Raw genomic sequence first — 19,395 nt, forward strand, 5'->3', positions numbered from 1 at the left:
CTCCGTGACACCCAAGCAACCCAACAAGGAGTGGGACTGCAAGAAGACCATGGATGCAATACTTGATGAGATTAAGCAGGGGAAATTCCGCAACCCCATGTCCATTGCCCAAATCCTCCCTTCCCTGGTTGGCAAGACATACCTGGATGTACCCCAGGTGTCTTGCAGCCCTGGTAAGGACTCTTAACAACGGTCTCTCTGTATGCCAAAAAGTGGCAAATTATGCCAGGAATAATATGTGGGTCAATTTTAAGTGGCATATAGGTTTTATGCTCAGTACTTCCAGGTAGGCAGAGCCACATCTGACTTCTAAGCCCAAAGAGTTGTGTGTGCGAACACACAGCTGCACCATCCTGCCCCCAAAATTCAGCCCTCATGTCTACTTCATTCGGCACACAATTTATTAAGCACCTACTATGGACAAAGCATTTTTGTGGGGTGTTAACGGAGAGGGAAGATCCTTGTAACGATCAAGTAACATATAACTTCATTCATTCATTTAACAAATATACCAAACATTATAGACTATCTTATCATATGTGCTCTTTACAAAGTCGAGAGACAGATATGTAGACAAAGACTACAAAAATATTTGGAAGAAGGAAATAAGTATTAAATAGGAATAAAAGCCACATACAGTGCAAAAGCAAAGAAAGTGTGACTGATCATCGACTGCCTGCGAGGCTGAGGAGAAAAACAGCTGACGTTTCGGTCAAGCCTTGGAGATCTAAATATGAAGGGTTGGTCCTCACAGAACACCGAAGGGATGCGGTGGGACCCTAGCACACAATGTTTTCATTTGAAATAGCTTTATTTTACTCAATTACAGATATAACATAGACATACTTAAAATTCAAACACTGCAGAAATATGCATTTAGAAAGTGGGAGTCCTGCATAAAAATTGATCACTCCGGAGATGACTAGTCCCTGGGCCAGATTCCTCTAACTCTTCTTTCCAATCAAATACTAGTATAAAGTATCATTCGTCTTACGCTGCATGGACTTCCTAAGACGAGTAGAGATTAAGAAGCTCCTTAACTGTCTCAGAGCAGAACCTACAAAGACCCTCTCATTAAGCAACCAGATCCCAATCATACCAGATACAGACACATTCGCCTAACCCCCGAGGCAGCTTCCTAGTGACGTCCCAGCTGTAACTAGGCGGCCATGGAGTCCTTCTTAGGATTCTACAATCGTTGCCCCAGAAACTGTGTTCAATGGCTTCAAACTTACCAGCTTTGCTTCCAGATTCTTGGAGTTAACAACAACAACAAAAAAAACACAACGAATGAACAGTGAGTACCATGTAACTGAGGGCTCTCGATCCTCCCTTCAAGTTACAAATGTTTTTCAACAAAATAAATGTTCGCTGCAAAACGAGTGTCAGTTCTTCAACCACGATCCGTTCTCTAGACTGGAAATGAGAGCTTCGTAGATCACGCCAGTTCCTCAGAATGATCTACAAGCCTACACGCTCACTGCCGTGTCTTGGGTTGTTTTCTGGGGTGGGTTGCCAACGACAGAGAGTCTGTGCCTACAAATACAAACCCCATAATCTTTAACAAATCTGGCCTCTTTGCTCTTCACAGATCATGAGGTACAACCAACTCTACCCAGCTATCTTAGCCCTGTCCCCACCTTGGCATCCAACATCACTGTCACCTACACCATAAACAACCAGCTGAGGGGAGTGGAGCTGCTCTTCAATGTGACCATCGATGTCAGTGTGAAAAATGGATCAGCGCTGCTTGTGGTCCTGGAAGAAGCACAACGCAAAAATCCCATGTTCAAGTGAGTGCTACGAGTGACATTCACCGTTCTACCCAAGCCTAACCTGAATGCCCATTTTCTCTCTCCCCTTCCTTCATCTACTTATTTTTTTTTTCCTTCTCACAATTTAATAGATGTTTACGTAATTGCCCCTTGGAGAGCCTGCCATCTCTGATAAAAAATTCATTATAAGTCAACATATGATATAGTTTTAAAAACAGGAATTCGAGGGAGAGACACTCCATTGTGGATTAGAATAGTCAAGGAAGCCTCATGACTTTGGACCACATCTTGAATGCTTTGTTCTAGCCATTCTCTCTTCCTAGATACCACCCTCTCGTGGCTAGAACAAAGCATTCAAGACAGGAATGAGCAAGGAATTCAAGACCAGTGAGTAGGCCAGCTTGATGAGAGAAGAGAATACAGGATTTAATTAAATGAATAATGTCTGAAGGATAAGCTGGATGATGGGGTAGAGAGCTTGAAGTACCCGACTAAGGAAGCGGGACTTCGTAGTGCAGAAAGGCACTGCGAGTTTTTGAATGAGCAAAGCCACGCTGTAAAATGGTAATTAGGTTTGAGAATGGGGGACAGGAGAAAAGCTAGGGAACCACTGCGGTGACGAAGCTGTGAAGTGATGAGGACTTCATCTAGGATAAATGGACTCCTACCAAGGAGGACTCCACAGGGCTCTGTAAGTACTGGATGTGGGATTCAAGAGAAAGAAGCTTCAACACTACTGATGGGTGTGTCAGGAAGAGAGAATGTCTTTTAGAGAAAAAGATGTAATTCCTCGAGACATGTCTATTTGTGAGTGTTGGACAGAGAAACATTAGAGAACTATTGGAGGTAAAAAGGAAGTCCCAGAAAAAGAAGCCAGGACAGGCAAAAGAGACTGGACAGTCGTCTAATAGAGGATGATGCAGAAGGTGGCAGATACAATGCTCCCAACAAAACCAGGAGACAGATCTAATTATTCTCATTTTATGCACAGAACCACTTAGGCCCAAAGAAGTTAGGTAATATTCCTAAGGCCACAGAATGTGTAAGTAACAGAGTTGAGATAATAGATTTGAATGACTATGAAGCTCATGTTCTTTCTATTGCCCTGTCAGGAAAAGGAGGAATCGAATCAGAAACAAATCACAGAGGAGAAAATTAAATCTCGGAGAATGTTTATAGTTTGCAAAAAGAGGAAGCAATAGAGAAATATGGAGAAAACTAAGCTAGAGGGGGAATCGAGGGAAGACGCCAGGTCAGGGAAAGGAAGAGAGGAGATATGTTAAAGGAAAGATGGCATAATCCAGATTCTGCAGAGAGATGGAAAGGAGAAAGATTGGCAAAGGCCAACGAATTAACCATTGAGCGACACGTGGGATCTATTCCGCAGGGTTAGGTTAAGTCATGTGTCTGCTGCCCACAGCCTGGCTCCATAACTTGCCTAATTTCTATAGACAAGTCAGGATAAAACTCACATTTCAAGAAAACTTCATTTTCAAACAACCCTCTGAATATACTTTACTTCTTTGAGCTTAGCTTTAATTTGGCCTGATTTTTCTTTTTTCTGGCTGTAAATGTAACAAATACACATAGTAGAAATTTTGAGGGGGAAAAAGCATAAAGAAGAAAACAAAGCCTCTACAATCCGTCCACAGTATAATCACTGTTGCTATTTTTTATAGTTTTGTAGGTGTTTTTCTCTATGCATATTACAAATCGTTATGATCTATCATATACGTGGGATAGACAGATTTCATATAAAATTTGTATCCCACATTTTCACTTAACATTATTGCATAAGCATTTTTCCATGTAACTGAAAATTGTTGAAAAATATGATTTTCATACCTACAAAATATCCAATGTTGGATATTCATTCCATCACTCACCTAATTATTTGCCCATTGTTGGACATTTAGTTTTTAAATTTGCTTACTGATAGTTTTCTTTTAAACCTATTTCTTTTAACTTCATTTCATTCCAAGTGATTTCATATTTATTAGTCATTTGCATTTTCTCTTTAAGCATTGTTTTATTTGATCTTTAAAGCATTTAAATGTCTCTTGCCCTTCATAGTAACCCCTTCTTGCCTGACCTAAGGTGAGGTATTAATCATGTATGATTTTATTCTTACAGATTTGAAACCACGATGACATCCTGGGGCCTTATGATCTCTTCTATCAATAATATTGCTGAAAATAATAATCAAAATACGTATTGGCAGTTCCTTAGTGGCAAGACACCTCTGAGTGTAGGTGAGAGGAAGAAAGATATGTGGGCATTTCCTCCAGACTGAGAAGGCTACGTTCTTTTGTTTCTTTATTTAATTAATTCATTTAGTCGATAAGTAACTGTGAGATTGTATGTGTATATATACAATAATGATGTATACAGTGGTTATATATATATATACATATACAAATATATTATGAATATATAGTGATTAGATAGATGATAGATGGTTGATAAAAGATAATAGATAAATGGATAGATGGATGGATAGGTGATAGATAGATAGATAGATAGATAGATAGATAGATAGATAGATAGAAAGAATAAGTGGCTATCTAAAATAGATTTTTAAAAAATATAAAACTCTGACTCCACGCTGAGCCTGTCAAGGAAAGTGGATTGATCTACTTAAAACGATAAGGACTGAAGAAGGAAAGAGCAAATAATGTTAACAAAACTAACAAACAAAAACGATGGAAAAAGTAGTATGTGAGCTAAAAAGATGGCCACTTTGGGATTAAAAAAATTACATGTATAACACAAAAGCACAGTTAATTCCTAGCCAGTGGAAACGAATATGAGGGGTGAGAATGATAGCTATTTGTGTAGTGCTGTTACTTGTTCTTATGCCATACACCAACTCTGTGGGTATCAGCGACTCTCTTCATACAGAGAAAGGAACCAAGTCTTAGAGACACAAAAGGGACTTGTCCAAGGCACACGTCTAGCGTGTGGCAGAGCAGAGAGTCAAGCCCAGGATGAGTGGGTTTTCTGCAATGGCTTCATACAACGTTCATTCTTCACCTTCTTTTGCTGTACTATTTTGTTTTTAAAATCTCCAAAGAGAGGAACGTTTATATGTGTATTTCGTGTGGGGAAAAGTGGGAAGAATCGGGAAACCTTTAACATTCTTTCAATTTTTTGCACAAAAACTAAAAGGCACTCCGACTTAAAAGGGCGGCGGTGTGTGGTTTTGTCTAAGGATGATGTTACCCAGTTAATCTGATGGTAATCATCACCAAGCATTCTGGCCAGTCGGGATGCGTGGAACTGCAGCAAAGCATGTAATAAGGATCTCAGAGTCACGTGGGCCTTGCTTAGACGCTCCTTTTCTTATTTGCCAGTTGCATTAGGCCAGTAATCGATCTTCTCTGAGCCAGTTTCCACAGCCATAAAATGGAAATAGTAAGAACCATTTCTTGGGATATCGTGAGGATTAGAAATAATGTGTTTAAAATGAGTATGTACAATGTCTTTTGCATAGCATGTGTTAAAAAATGCTAAGTCATTATTATCATTAGTTCTCCTACTACCTTCATCTCAAGAATTAATTGCTTTGGGAATGTAAAGCACGTTTATTCTCATGTCTGCCAATTACTTTTCTTCTCTGAAGAAAGTAATGGTAAACAGAAAAGCCTCTGAGATCCAAAAAGATTTGGGCCTGGAATTGTCATTCTGATGCCTGGCTACTTGAAAGCTGGTTATTGATATCGTCACCATTTATCTTTCCTGAAAAGACAAGAATTCTCATTCCACGGCCCTTCCTTATTTCTTATAAAATCTTCAAAAGTGAACTTGAGCTCCTACCTTGAATGTTCTAACATTAGCTTAAATAAGCCATTTGAATAATAACCACCATTTATTGCACACTTGTTATGTGTCAGGTACTGTATTAGGTGCCTGGAAGTCATTATTTGTAATCCTGAAAATAATTCTTCGGGGTAAATATTATTAGTGCAATTGTACAAATGAGGAAAAGGAGCCTCACACAATTTAAGGAGCTTGCCCAGACATGTCCACATGGCCACTTAGGGCCTGGAAACAAGAAGTCCCTAAATCTCAAATCTTTGCATGCCCCTTCCATACTCACAAGCTGTCCGCTTCACCCCACAATGATTTACCTCCTCTAACGATGGGCTGATGCTTTGGGAGTGCGGGTGGGGGGGGGGGGGTTATATCACCATGGTTACCTTGCGTTACTCTCCGCTCGTTTCCAGGAGTTGCTGCCTACATACCTTTCAACCATGAGCACATCACAGCCAATTTCACACGGTACTAAGGATAAGGTGGGTCCAGATCCTAGTGGACATCTCCAAAGGACGGGCAGAACTTTTTCACATCATTTCAAATCCATGCAAAATAGTGGACATCTATGGCGGTACCAAGTTCCTGGTAAAAACATTATGGAAACCATTATGCAGAATAAATGATGCAAATCTCTCTTAAGTCTCAACATCTTTGACCCATGGGGGAAAAAAAAAGTCTGACTTCTCAAGGTAATGACTGCCAGTCATCATTTAAAACTAGGGCGACTGGAGATGGGAGAGCCCAGCTGACAGTTTTGGAGACTGTTCTGATCTTGATTAAGTAACCAACACACTCCTGTATTTCTATAAATGAAATGATATATTTTTAAAACTCTTATTTTGTTTCTGATACCAAGAACTCCTTTTCAAATCACTTAGTGTAAACATATACATATACATATAATATATACACACAAACACACACACATACACATACCTATGTACAAATATACAGAAAATGGCCAAAATTACTTCATATGAGACCCCCAAATCATTCAAAATTAGGTAAATGATGTTATGTCATAACTCTCCCCTTCTATTTCCAATATTTGTTCGGGGTAAAATCAAGTTTAAATGTATATTTTATATAACTTATATATAAATGTTTAATATGTAAATATAATTTGTATTTAATGTGTAGTATAAATTTTAATATATTTATTATTAGATGTAGATCTACATCTATAGACCCACCTCACATATATATTATATATAATTTTCATATACTAAATGTAGACCTATAAACCCACTATATATGTATATATGACACTTTTAAGCTTTCGAAGACAATCATAACTCTAATCTCTACTGGCAGGAGTCAACACTGGCACAAACTTTCTAGAGGATATAAAAATTTCTATCAAATTACCTAAAATATACTCATCTTTGACCCACCCCTCCTCCCAAAAAAATCTCAATTCTGAAAGTTATACAAACGGAGAATCCTAAGAGGACACACAGGATCAAAAGGTCTGCTGGGACACTTAGAGAACTGCCTCTGTACACTTCCTAAGGCTGAACCCCAGAAGCAGACAGGCCTAACGGCCCTGTCACAGGTCACCCCTCCTGGCATCTCAGAGCAAGAACCGTCTCTTTGATAAACAGTATGGCTTCCAGGAGAGAGAGCTGTAACCCACACAGGCCCAGGTCCCCATCCCAAACATATTTTAGGTCAGTCGTGGTACCTCAGAAAAAGGACTGTTACTGTAATGGAAGGAACTCTTATGAAATGGTGAATATGTGCTCTCTCGTAACATATGTTTATAACGTGGAAAAATGGGAACAATCTATATGTCCAACAGGAGGACAGTGGATAGGTAAACCCTGGTGGATCCATAGGATGGGGTACTTAAAAGTCACTAAAATTCAGGTTGAAAATAAACACCCGCTGACACGAGAAGGCCTTCGTGTGAAGGAAGCGGACGACACAGTACTGGAATGTCATCCACGCCAGAGCGTTAAAGTGGTCATCTCTGCGTGACAGAATTATTGGTGACTGGTTTTGTTTGTTTGCTTCTCTGTTGTCTGTTTTTTTCCATTCAACACATAATCCTTAAGCACCTGGAAAATTGGAATTTTAAACTAAAATTATTTTTTTTTAGTTTAACATAAATTGGGCAACGCAAGGAACATGTGTGTGTGTAAAAGAATCCCACCCTCCAAGTCTTGCTCTAATGACAGAAATTGGAGAAATAAGAGCAGTATGGGAGACACAAAGAAGGGGGATCACAGGTTGGTTTCATGCATGAACACATCATTTTAGCTACCTGCCTAATAATTAACGGTGTGGTCATCTGTACTGGCAGGATTGGGGGACAGAGGAGTGAGGCTGACATTGGATCTGCTGTGACAAGTTGCAATTCTGCTATGAGAAATGCCTTAATGAAATGAAGCCTGTCTCATTATTGCGTAAGGCATAATAACACCCAAGACTGAATTCAGTCAAGGTTTCAATGACTATAATATGCGCTTTTGTGACCTCTACTGGCCATGGCTGTTAAAGCCTAAACTTGCTTTAGGGGCGTGTTTGATTATGAATATTTGTGACCATGCAGGAGAGAAAGGATGGAAGATTGCTACCAAATACTTTTCCCCCATTTAAAAAATTGTGTGCAATTGTATTTGCCTTTAACCAGACAGATGAATGACCGATAGCAAGTACACGACTGAAGCTAACACACCGATAAGGAAGTGGAACTAAATACAAGATTCCTGTAGCCTCTACCAACCAACACCCTATCTTTCTTTGAAATAGCAAAGAATTTTGCTCAGACGTGTAAATGGTTCTGAGATTTAAAAAAGAAAAAGAAGAACAAGAATTTTGACCAAGAAAATACAAATGGAAAGAGAGAGCGAATGGAACATAACGATTCTAAATTTTATCTTGAAGACCAAATATGCAAAATACAACCGCCATGTTTTTTGTCAAGTGAACTTGACCAAACATATATAAAAATATGTAATAAAGTGGCAATCATTAGAACAGTATAGCACTGGTTTCAGATCAGGGAGAACATGGGAATGGAATAAAATGTCAAAAGGAACCAAAAAAAATTGTGTAGGAATTTAGTACATTATAAAGTCGCATATTAAATGAGGATTTTCAACTTGGAAAAAGAATTATGTTAGAGCCCTACTTTTGGCCTTTCAAGCATATTACCAGAGTCAAAAACTCTTAAGAAAATTACTGGCAAATTTTGCTGTAAAAAATTATAAATGGTCATATTTCAAAAAAATTAAAGAACACACTAAAAAACGAAAAAAATAACTGAAACATAAACAATTAAACAAGAGTTAATAATCTTAATATATTACAAGCAGTTTTGAATTGGTAAGAAAAAATGAACAGTATGATTGAAAAATAGACAAAGTATACAAGCAAGTAAATAACACGTGCAGAAAAAGACAAAAGTATGTGAAGCCAAAGATATAAGAAAAAGTTCAACATCATTAGTCTTTTAAAAATGCAAACTAACTATAACCACTATGCAAATTATATTAAGTAGGACTCAGAGAATGCTATCAGAAACCAACTTAATTTACCCAGCTACTGTTTATCCAAACTAACCCAGTAAGGCTAGTTATTTGCATTTTCTCATTACTCTGATTTAGGGGAAAAAAAAAAAATTGTTGTCACTTATAGTCACAGAAAACATTTTGATGTCAGTAACTAAAACGTCCAGTACTGTGTAACAGTCAAAACTCGGAATTCCATTTAAAGGCAAAATTGCTCCTCACCCTCAGCTCAGTCTTGCTCCAGACAGAGATAATGGAAAGAAAAGGGGCGGGGAGGAATCGGGGAAAGATGTCTTTATTTCCTCACTTTGCACTTTTACCAGTCAAGCAAGATCTTTCCTGCCCCCGATCTCTCTCCTGTTTCTGACCACTCTGGGATATCTAACTGGCATGGCTCCTGTTACAGGTTAAATTGTGTCCCACTTTCCCCCACCAAAATATATGTTGGAATCCTAACCCCCAGCACTTCAGAATGTATCCTTATTTCGAAAAGGGGTCTTTACAGAGGAAATCAAGTTAAATGAGGTAATTAGCGTGGACCTTAATGTAACAGGACCAGTGTCCTTAGGAAAGGAGGAATTTTGGACACATGGACAGACGTGCACAGAGAAAAGACATGTGAGGAGACACAGAGAAGGCGGCCATCTGCAAACCAAGGAGAAAAGTTAGGGAGAGATCCTTTCTCGAAGCCCTCAGAAGGAACTAAGTCTGTTATCACCTTGATTTCAGACTCCTAGCCTCCAGAACTGTGAGGCAATAAACTTGTTGTTTAAACCACAGTCTGAGGTACTTTGTTACAGTAGCCCTAGCAAACTAGTAGAGTATCCCTCAGTAATTGGGTCCTAGAAACTTCAAAAAAGATCCTCTCTGTTTGCAGCCTGGAAAAAGATCCAACTGCTTGCAAAGGTAACAGGAAAGCGGACCTTGCGATCACCAGACTGAAATTTAAAAGCGGACCTTGCGATCACCAGACTGAAATTTAAAGACATTCTTTAGAATTAACATCACTGTGTTAGTTTATCTGCACCTATATATTCCTTCTATTCACGTAATTAATAATACCCCTTCCCTTTCTCACAAATACCCCCTGCCCTCACCTCCTAATCTGTACCCTATTTGGGTTTCCCCCTGAATCCCTGCTTTCCAGAATTACAATTCTCCTTGTAATAAACGCTTGTTTATTTGAACAATAAACCTTGACTTATTTTTAGGTCAATGGAACCAACTTGCTATGTGAATCCTGGCTCTCTCAGCAACCCCTCCGCAGAGAAAACTCCCCACCTTTCCACCCTCATCTAAGAAAAGACCCAAGGTTGGATGCGGTGGGCAGAGCCCCAAAGGAGGGCCTGTCCTGACCCGCAGGCACGGGCACCGGAACCCAAGCCCAGAGGCTCGAGTTTCCGTGGGGGACTCTCCGCGGCGTGCACCTGCGCAAACGCAACTTCCTGCCCCACTCGGCGCCGAAAAGGCCTGTTCTAGCCGGGCTCTAGAGTTCCGCACGCCTACCTGGGTCAAGGTGTACCCCGTGGGCGCTGTGGGGAATCCCCGCGCGGCTGGACAGGCGTGGCCATGTGGCGTCTGCTGGCTCGCGCCAGTGCGCCCCTCCTGCGAGTGCCTTTATCAGGTCGGAAGTCTCCTTGCCTTTTTTCCTTCCCACCCTCAATCTTATATCCCCCGAACTCAAAGAAGGCTGTGCATATGGTCGCTGAAGCACAGGTAGGGGCTGCGCTGTGCTGCCGCCCCACCCACCATAAGATTAGTGCAGAAGAGTCGCAGCTGCTCATGGGGGTTGGCGCCCAGTCACCCCGGCTGGTCTCTTTTGGGGGTGGCGGGGGGCAGTGCCTGGGCTTGTGAGCCCACTTAGTGGAACCCGCGTCCCATCCCTCGAGACACTTCCGCCAGGAGTGTCTTTGGTTCAGAGAGTACCAGACCCTGGCCTTATCGCCTTCCTCGTTTAACTTGATTTGTCTTTGCAGATTCGTGGGCAGCCCCGCCTGCCAGTGCTGGCCTAAAGACGCTGCTCCCCGTGCCAGCTTTTGAAGGTGAGCGCTCGTTTGTCATTTTTATGTTTGTAAGCCTTTTTTCTCTGATGGAACCCAGCAGAGGGTGGGTGAAGAGGTGGGAGTGTTCTGTGCTTTCTATCCCCATTCACTTATTCAGTAAAGTATGTATTGAAGACATACTATGTGCTGAGCAATGTTCTAAACACTAGATATAAAGAACAAAAGAGACCCCAAAAAGTCCTTGCTTTTAGGGAGCGAATGTGTAATGGGCTAGCTCCCCTATGGCCTATCACTGGTGTGTGGCCCGCGGTCCACCCTCAGCGCGGGCTAATTGGCCTCAAATTGACTTTTGATGTTCTCTCCAAATGTTACATATATGCAGTCATTTAACGCTATTACTTGAAAAGCATTAATTTGTTAAACAAACATTTAAAGTAGGCCAGTTTTGTAGCTCTAATACACCATTTCCTTTTTTTTTTTTTTTAATATTGGAAATCTCAAAAAATGAAACAGGGCTGGACTTCCGAGAGCCTTATCTTCACACATAACTGTTAAACTACTACATGCTCCTGGAGTATATACGGACCGTAGACCAGAGGAAGCATTACATTACTAAGTTTCTCTGTAGCTGCATATAGATGGGGGTGGGGCCAGTTTCTGTAACACTGACTAGCCCATAAATTGATATTTCTCTGACGTCTCCTGTTTTGTATCTGACTCCATCGTAGAGCCATGCTTGTTTTATTATAGAAATGTCTTAAATGACATACCAGTTAATAATTTTTTTCCCAAATTGTCAAAATGTCAGACATGTTAAAGATATAGTGTGTCTGACCTGCATTTCAGCCCGCCCACCCTCACCTAGCAAGCTGTCGCATGTTGTAGGATATATGAAGGTCTCAGCTGAAAAGCCCCTGCATAGGTAAAGAGCACTGGTCAAGGGAGTCCTAGGTTGTAAGTTTCCCAACAAGAATGTGGCTGAGCAGCAGAACATATTTTCATGTACGATATAGTATTCTTCCCACCACCCCCACTGACATCCAGAGAAGCAGTGTAGTTTTGTTTAAGTGTCATACTGTCTGGCTTTGCTGTTTTAACTGCATGGCCAAGACCAAGTTATACAATGTCTCTAGGCCTCAAGTTCCTCGTCTATGAAATGGAGGTTAAAAATAACACCTGCCTCGTGTTGTTTCTTGATCTGGGTGATAGTTATGTGGGCCTGTTTATGTATTCACTTTGTGATAATTCTTGAGCCGTTCACTGTTTATTTGGCCCTTTAATATAGATAAAACTTTTAAAAGTTTAAAATTTTAAAGAAAGGAAGCCCTAAATGCCAAGGCTATAATGTTGTTTTAAAGATTAAATGAGCTGATTCGTGTAAAACATTCAGCTCAATTCTAGCAGTCAGTAGACATTCCCCCTGCCCCCCCAAAAAAATGTTAGTGTTATTCTATGACAGTCTTATATCTCTACCATCCAAAAGGTCCCTTTTATAGTGTTAAGCACAGAGCAGGCATTTAATAAATGCATTTTGGTTTGAAGATTAAAATTTTGCTACCTTCAAAGGTTCAAAAACATTTGCATTAACTATTGTCATAGCCAAAGGATTCCACTGTCAATAAAAGCATCAACAGGAAAAACCTAACATACTTTTGGAACTATTATTCAGTGGTAACTTTTATTTAAGACTTTTACCTGATTGCTACAAATCTTTCTAGGAACAAAATGGATCCTTTGAGATGTGTAGTTTCACTTATTCTTGGTTGTCTGTTCTCCTTTTAGATGTTTCCATTCCCGAAAGGCCCAAGCTTAGATTTGTTGAAAGGGTACCACTTGTGCCCAAAGTGAGAAGAGAACATAAAAACTTGAATGACATACGGGGACCTTCCACTGAAGCCACTGAGTTCACACAGGGCAGTTTTGCAATCTTGGTGAGTTTGTTCAATGTCGAGCAGCAACAGGATAGATGCCGAGGAGTAACATGATCTCATAGTCCGAATTCTAGTCTACTCCTTTACAGGTTTTATTAAAACTGCCACCAGTTCTCTTTAAACCAATGTGCAATACTCAGTAAGCATTTGAGTTATGTGGGTTTTTTTTAATGTAAAGTGAATAATGTAAAAACAGAGGAAGAGGCTACCTAATTTACCCCATAATTGGACTGTGAGATCTTCTCAGGCCTCTGGAACAATAAAAATATCCACTGCTTAGGATGTGGGACGGCTATTTCCTTACTCATCAGTTAGCTTCCACCAAGACTTGATGTCAGTAGCTACACAGGACTAGGATCGAGTTCCCATCAGGCACTAGGGCGATGTTTTAAAGTCCTTTTCCCTCAGCCTGCATGGCCAGCCCCTGCCTGCCTCTCAGAACCTGATGTCCACTCCCCGTCCCTCTACTCCAGCCGCACCATGGGACACACCGCGGGACTGCTGCTCAGACTCCCCAGGCCGCCACTTACGCCATTCCTCTGCCTGGAACACTTGTTTTTCCTCTAATTCTTACTGTTCTGGCCTCAGCTTTAAACGTCACCTCAGAGAGGCCTTCCCTGTCTATTCATTGATATCGGCTCCACCCTTGTTCTCATTTATTACTCTACTCTAGGCTTTTCCTCCATGGTACTTATTAGAACTCATTTTTATCTTCACGCATATAGTTGGTCTAAATCCTCACGTTTCTAATTCTTCCGTTCACTTTTAGGCACTGGGTGGTGGTTATCTTCACTGGGGCCATTTTGAAATGATGCGCCTGACAATCAACCGCTCTATGGACCCCAAGAACATGTTTGCCTTGTGGCGAGTACCAGCCCCTTTCAAGCCCATCACCCGCAAGGGTATGGGACAGCGCATGGGGGGAGGCAAAGGAGCCATCGATCACTACGTGACTCCCGTGAGGGCTGGCCGCCTCATAGTAGAGATGGGTGGACGTTGTGAATTCAAAGAGGTCCAAGGTTTCCTCGACCAGGTTGCCCACAAGTTGCCATTCCCGGCAAAGGCCGTGAGCCGTGAGACTCTAGAAAAGATGCGGAAAGATCAAGAGGAACGAGAACGTAACAACCAGAACCCCTGGACCTTTGAGCGCATAGCCACTGCCAACATGCTGGGGATACGGAAAGTGCTGAGCCCGTATGACCTGACCCAGAAGGGGCGGTACTGGGGCAAGTTCTACATGCCCAAACGTGTGTAGTGAGAGCGTGAGGACTAAACGCACACAGGCTGTTGAAAGAAGCAATCTCCATTTTTGTTGCCACGGCCCACCATGAAAATCTGGGTAGCTCAGGTCGCAGTCGAGGAGCAGCGTATGATACTGCAGACGATTTCTGAAAAATTATATGATCTCTCGATTTTTAATTGTATTGTATTTATATTAAATAAAGTCTGAGTTTCACCTCAGGATATAAGTTCTCATTGGTCACTCTTAATCCCTTAAATGATTAAGTAACAGCCCAGATTGATTCGGGAGCTGTGGTCCTCCTTGGCTACAAGATGAATGCCTTCAGAGCTGAAGCAGATGCTTACATCTCCCACCTTCGAGATGCAAGCCGGACTTAATATCTGTACTGCCTTTGATGTGCACACACTTCAGGAGCTAGTTTCTATGACATTTTGCGAGTTACAAATACAAACTAATGTTTTCGAGAAAGCAAAGGAAAAAATGACAGTACATAAGTTAATTCAACAGACATTTATTTATGCCCAGCTACCCATCTTCTCTGTCTTGGAAGGGGGGATGATGGACAACATGCCAAGGAACATACCCTTGCCTTTTAGCAAAAGGGACTGATTAAAACAAAAGTTGAAATTCTTTGAGGAAGAAGCGTCTGGCTATGTCCCTCAGGTTCTAGTACAGTGCAGTGTGTCGCACGGCACTCACGTGGGTATTGTTGGGTAAATGAGGGCCCCAGGGCTCCAGCTCCCTGTTCGCCTATAACGAGATCAATCTATTTTTCAGAGCTAGCACACAGTACTTTTCTGTCCCTTGTTCAAACTAAAGGAAATACAAATGGATAGAAATATTAAACCATTTGCTTTTGAAAGTGGGTAAAGAGCAGTTCACTGACTAAAATGTCAATTTTTTTTATCCCACTTAAAAAGTAAAATTGCCAGCAAACAATTTACTTTCAAGAGTATAAATTTATCTAAACAGATGATCCTCAAAAGTCATATTTTTAATGAACCTCTTGTAATATAACTCATCACTAAGTTGCATTAGAGCAAGTCTGAACCTTGAATTGGGGACAGTGTTTAAAATAGTTTCTTCTACACACATTGCTGGCCAATAAAGTCGGTTTCAGCTAGCAACATGACTCAGGTAAGTGAAGTGAGCAACAGCCTCCTTTCACCTAAACAAACACTGGGGACACAGCAGTGAGCAAGACATACATGGTGCCTGTCAGACACTCTTCACTTTAAGACTAGTGGACCCAGAAGAAGGAAGAAGAGGTAGGGCTGGTCAAAGGTGAGACCTAGAACCTGCAGAGAAGAAGTAACCCAGACCCGGAAGTGCCCGGACCCTGATCAACTCAGTTAAAACAAGATCCCAGTGAACTGAGTACGCTACAGTATCTGCCTTTCTCTCCTAAACGAGTACTTTCTTCTCTCTCCTTCATTTAATTCCTTTAAACCATCTTCCTGACCAGCTACATCTTTCTGTACTCCCTGTCCCTTCACCCCTGCCCACCTCCCAATTCTATATTGTCACAAGTCTCCCTTTGCATAGCTTTCAGGGGGTAGTTTATTGCTGCCCTGGGTCATACGAGGTTTCGTAGTGGAAAGAGGAGTAGCCGCTGAGGAATCTGTAGTGAAGTGATGGCACCACGGAGGTGGAAGGATTAAAAATGCCAGGCGAGGATCCATCTGCGAAGGCTGAAGGAGGTAACAGACAAATGGAGGGAGAAAAAAAGATGATACAGCAGGATGTTTGAGGTCAGGATTACTAAACCCTCCGCTGCGGGGGTCAGGGACAACTCACGAGGCTACGTTAATTTGTCCTAACTTTGTGAAGGAGAAAATTTTTATCAGGTTTACTGTGTGGCCCTGCTCCCAAGAGTTCGGGGGTGCTTCGAATGCAAGAACGAATTCTTTATCCTTTCGCCATTCCCAGATGACGAGGCCCAAATTTTGCTGCGAGAGATCAACACCCTTATACAAAGCGTTCTGAACAAAGCATTTGCCACCAAACCTGGCATGGAACAGATTGGCGCCTTTTGTCTCTTTACCTACTACTGACTAACTCATTCTTCCACTGTTCTCACTATGAAACATCTCTCTGTTTTCTCCAACCTTTATCTAATCCCACCCAGATCGGGGCACCTGGTGACAAACAATGCCCTCAGGACGCGCGAGTTTCAGGTGAGTGAAAGCAGGCCCGACCCTCCCCACCCCAAGCCCCCCTCCCCCCAGCCACAGATGGCTCACCTTTTTCAGGCAAATATGCCCCCAATGGTAGAAGCTAAGATGATCGCAAGGATAACACAGCAGATCATGATCATGATCTTCTTCTGCTCATCCCGACAAGGAAAGAAAAAGCACGTGAGAAACAGCAGCGCTGTGCAGAGTTCGAAGGAAAGGACACACAAACGTGGGTCTGGACGTGGAAGAGGATACGAAGGGAAGTGGAGATGGATCTGGCTTCCGGAACCCAGAATGTTAAGAGAAATGTCACTTCTAGGCGGGAGAGTCAAAGCTAGACCGACAGCTATCTCGGAGGATGTTTGCCATGTCCTTCGGCCTGCCGGGTACAGTTATGACAGACTTACCCCCTTTCCTCCTAGAGCTAGTATTCTCAATGACTGGATCGAATTCCTTTGGGGGCAGCACCTCAGCTCTGAAACTCACTCAAATACAGCTACAGTGTATCCTTTGAGAGTTAGACCATTTTCGAAAATTAGAACTTCTGATCCATCGGATCGAGCACATGTTTAAAAAAGATTTTAACCCCTTTCCAAAACCTTAACAAAAACCACCACACGGTGGCACCCAGTCATCCAATGTTCTGCAGGGAAACCGAGCCAGAACTGTTTCACAATCGATATAAAGTCATTTATTTTTAAATAGCAATAAAATAATCAAGTTTACATTTCTAAAAATACAACAACAAAAAAATACCCTTCACTTATTGTATTCCAAACCTCAATCTTGGGAGAGCAAAAGCCTATGATCAGAGCTTGTCTGGCCTTGCTGCTGGAGCCAGTCCACAGTCAACTTCATAGCCATGGGTATGAGGGGATTCCCCTTGGCTCTGTCTGAGTGCTGGGCAATGATGGGGAGAAGTAGCTTTGCAAAGGACGCCGACGGGCAGCGCCTGGATCAGGGTGCTCACCCTATCTTAGAAAGCATAAAAATCAACGCTGAAATACTAATCAGGCAGACTGGCGGGGACTGGCAGGGAATCTAAGAGGCTCGCCACTGGGTCAGCACAGTCACCACATTTGAAAATTGATTGGCTGTTGCTTCCTCCATGACAAAAACTGGCGAGACAAAGAATCTGTCGAGCTCATTAACCTGGTAGAAGGAAGAGCCACTCAGTGGAACCTGGTGTCCCCCCACTGACTCAGCCTTGAAGACAGGCCATTTCAGAGGTCACACGACTACTATCAGATTGCTGGGGACATTCTCTGGACAAACCTGGCCTAGGCAGCAGGTGGGGGGAAGGGTTGTCAAACTTGTCACACCTCTGCTAAGCATAAAAAAAAAAACTTAATGAAGATCAATTTAGCCCCCACCCCAAAGATCTATGATTAATCCAGTTCTCATCTAGAAACAGCAGGCTTCTCGATGACATAGGAAGACCATATTTCTACTAGGATTCATTTGTAAGTAAGCAAATGTCTCTTACCTAATTTTTAGCCTAGCTCAAGGTTATTCTTTTGAGGTTAGAATATCCTCCACTTCTAGCATCCTGCTTCATGAGAGACACGTGCATATATGTGCATACATCTCACACACGATTATAAAGATTCATCTGGGACACGTGAAATGAGTGGCTGAATGCTTGCACCAGTCGGACACATTTCCAGAGCCTGAGATTCAAGCACCTTAGGTTGTCCCTGGCCCAGCTTTAAGTGACTGGTTATCTGGGGCCTCAAGCAATGCCTTCGTAAGACGTCACTCTAACAATGAGCAAACAGTTTCCAAGACTCAGCCATGAACATAAATATCCCATACCCTCAGCCTTTACAAACAGTAACCTCAGATGACTGTATCATGCTGGCGCATCCTTGAGTAAACACAGGAGAACACAACATAGACAAACATCGAAGTTGGCCACCAAGCTGAACGCACTATTAGCTTAATTAAAGGCTGAATTTCAAACAAGTCAGCTTTCCGAGACCAAAATGACATCTGCCAATCCCTCATTTTCAGGACGTGGGGACAACAAACTGTGAGGATTGGGACCCTGCCAAGTAGAAGACTCAGCTCTAAGCCTTCTTGTTGCCAAACTTGGAAGAATCCCTTTGTTTTGTTAAAGAATCCCCCCCACACACACCCCCTAAAAAAATACATTGCAATTTCTGGGAGAAGAATAGTCCATGAGGTAGAAAATACAGCACCTTGGGAAGGTCTCATATAGGCTTCCCTAGGTACAAGGCAAAATTCGACACTTCGGAGGGGAGAGAGAGGTGGGTTGGTTCAGCCCTTCAGGAGGAAAGGTACTTCAGAACTGGTGGAGCAGAGGTTTTGAGGAAAACTCAAGGCTGCATCAGGTAGACTGGATTCCTCCAGGGCTAGACGGTTTGCTGGGTCAGGTCCAAGGATGGCTACGAGGAAACCAAGGAACGGATCCCGCTCTCTCTCGGGAGGGCCGTTCGAACTCCATTCCCTTCTGAAGACAAGGGACCACAGCAGGCTGGAGTGAAATCGGGTTCTAAGGGAGGCAGGGGAGGAGGAGCTTATCAGTGCACAGGACGGTGGTGAAGAGCGACATCAAGAATCAGCCACAAACCTAGAAGGTGGAGAGGAAAGATCAGAAATATCGGAAAAAGAGAGAATAATGGGGAAGTCAGCACTAAACCTGAGAAATCCACTGGACGTACCCACAACAGGCCCTGGAATTAACCATCCCACTGTACAACAAAGTCCTGTCATGAGGGGGACACTTTCTGAAACCTCTGGGCCTTTTATAACTCTTCATATAGGCTGTCACAAACCCATGGAAGGACTGGTCAGTGGGGAGGCACGATCACTAGTTGACAACACCTGTTCCTCTCTCACGTCAGCACCTTGGAAATACATGCTTCAGAAGCATTCCGGTACTCAAATCTTCTCCATTACTCTCCCTACCTTC

The 19,395-nt window shown here is 42.2% G+C and overlaps 3 protein-coding genes across 7 annotated transcripts in view; 2 read left to right on the forward strand and 1 right to left on the reverse strand.

The window, feature by feature from the left end:
- Positions 1–6,063, forward strand: part of GIF (gastric intrinsic factor) — a 14,104-nt gene extending 8,041 nt beyond the window's left edge. Inside the window, exons 6-9 of the mRNA XM_006911360.3 lie at positions 1–173; positions 1,592–1,793; positions 3,909–4,027; positions 6,002–6,063. The exon at positions 1–173 is cut by the window's left edge and continues 3 nt beyond it. Of these exons, the coding sequence (XP_006911422.1) occupies positions 1–173; positions 1,592–1,793; positions 3,909–4,027; positions 6,002–6,063 (556 nt within the window). The remainder of the gene's footprint in view (positions 174–1,591; positions 1,794–3,908; positions 4,028–6,001) is intronic.
- Positions 6,064–10,538: 4,475 nt separating this feature from the next.
- Positions 10,539–14,512, forward strand: MRPL16 (mitochondrial ribosomal protein L16). The gene is made up of 4 exons (XM_006911253.3): positions 10,539–10,730; positions 11,083–11,148; positions 12,892–13,040; positions 13,810–14,512. The coding sequence occupies exons 1-4, from the start codon at positions 10,676–10,678 to the stop codon at positions 14,293–14,295; spliced, it is 756 nt and encodes a 251-aa protein (XP_006911315.1). The 5' UTR covers positions 10,539–10,675; the 3' UTR covers positions 14,296–14,512.
- A 266-nt stretch (positions 14,513–14,778) lies between these two features.
- Positions 14,779–19,395, reverse strand: part of STX3 (syntaxin 3) — a 71,996-nt gene continuing 67,379 nt past the window's right edge. For 4 of the 5 annotated variants that reach the window (XM_025046314.1, XM_025046316.1, XM_025046313.1 and 1 more), the window contains exon 10: positions 14,779–15,974. In XM_025046314.1, coding sequence (XP_024902082.1) covers positions 15,807–15,974 — 168 coding nt within the window. In that variant the 3' untranslated portion in view covers positions 14,779–15,806. Of the gene's footprint in view, positions 15,975–16,526; positions 19,054–19,395 lie in introns of those variants that run through there. The other variant, XM_006911254.3, reaches the window with a different exon arrangement.

The sequence above is a fragment of the Pteropus alecto genome, unplaced genomic scaffold, assembly GCF_000325575.1.
Source record: "Pteropus alecto unplaced genomic scaffold, ASM32557v1 scaffold43, whole genome shotgun sequence".
Classification (NCBI taxonomy): Eukaryota; Metazoa; Chordata; class Mammalia; order Chiroptera; family Pteropodidae; genus Pteropus; species Pteropus alecto.

Coding starts and splice junctions, on each gene's coding strand:
- MRPL16 (XM_006911253.3), top strand. CDS start 10,676: ATGTGGCGTCTGCTGGCTCGCGCCAGTGCGCCCCTCCTGCGAGTGCCT. Junction 10,731..11,082: donor CCTGCGAGTGCCTTTATCAG/GTCGGAAGTCTC, acceptor TTGTCTTTGCAG/ATTCGTGGGCAGCCCCGCCT. Junction 13,041..13,809: donor AGGGCAGTTTTGCAATCTTG/GTGAGTTTGTTC, acceptor GTTCACTTTTAG/GCACTGGGTGGTGGTTATCT.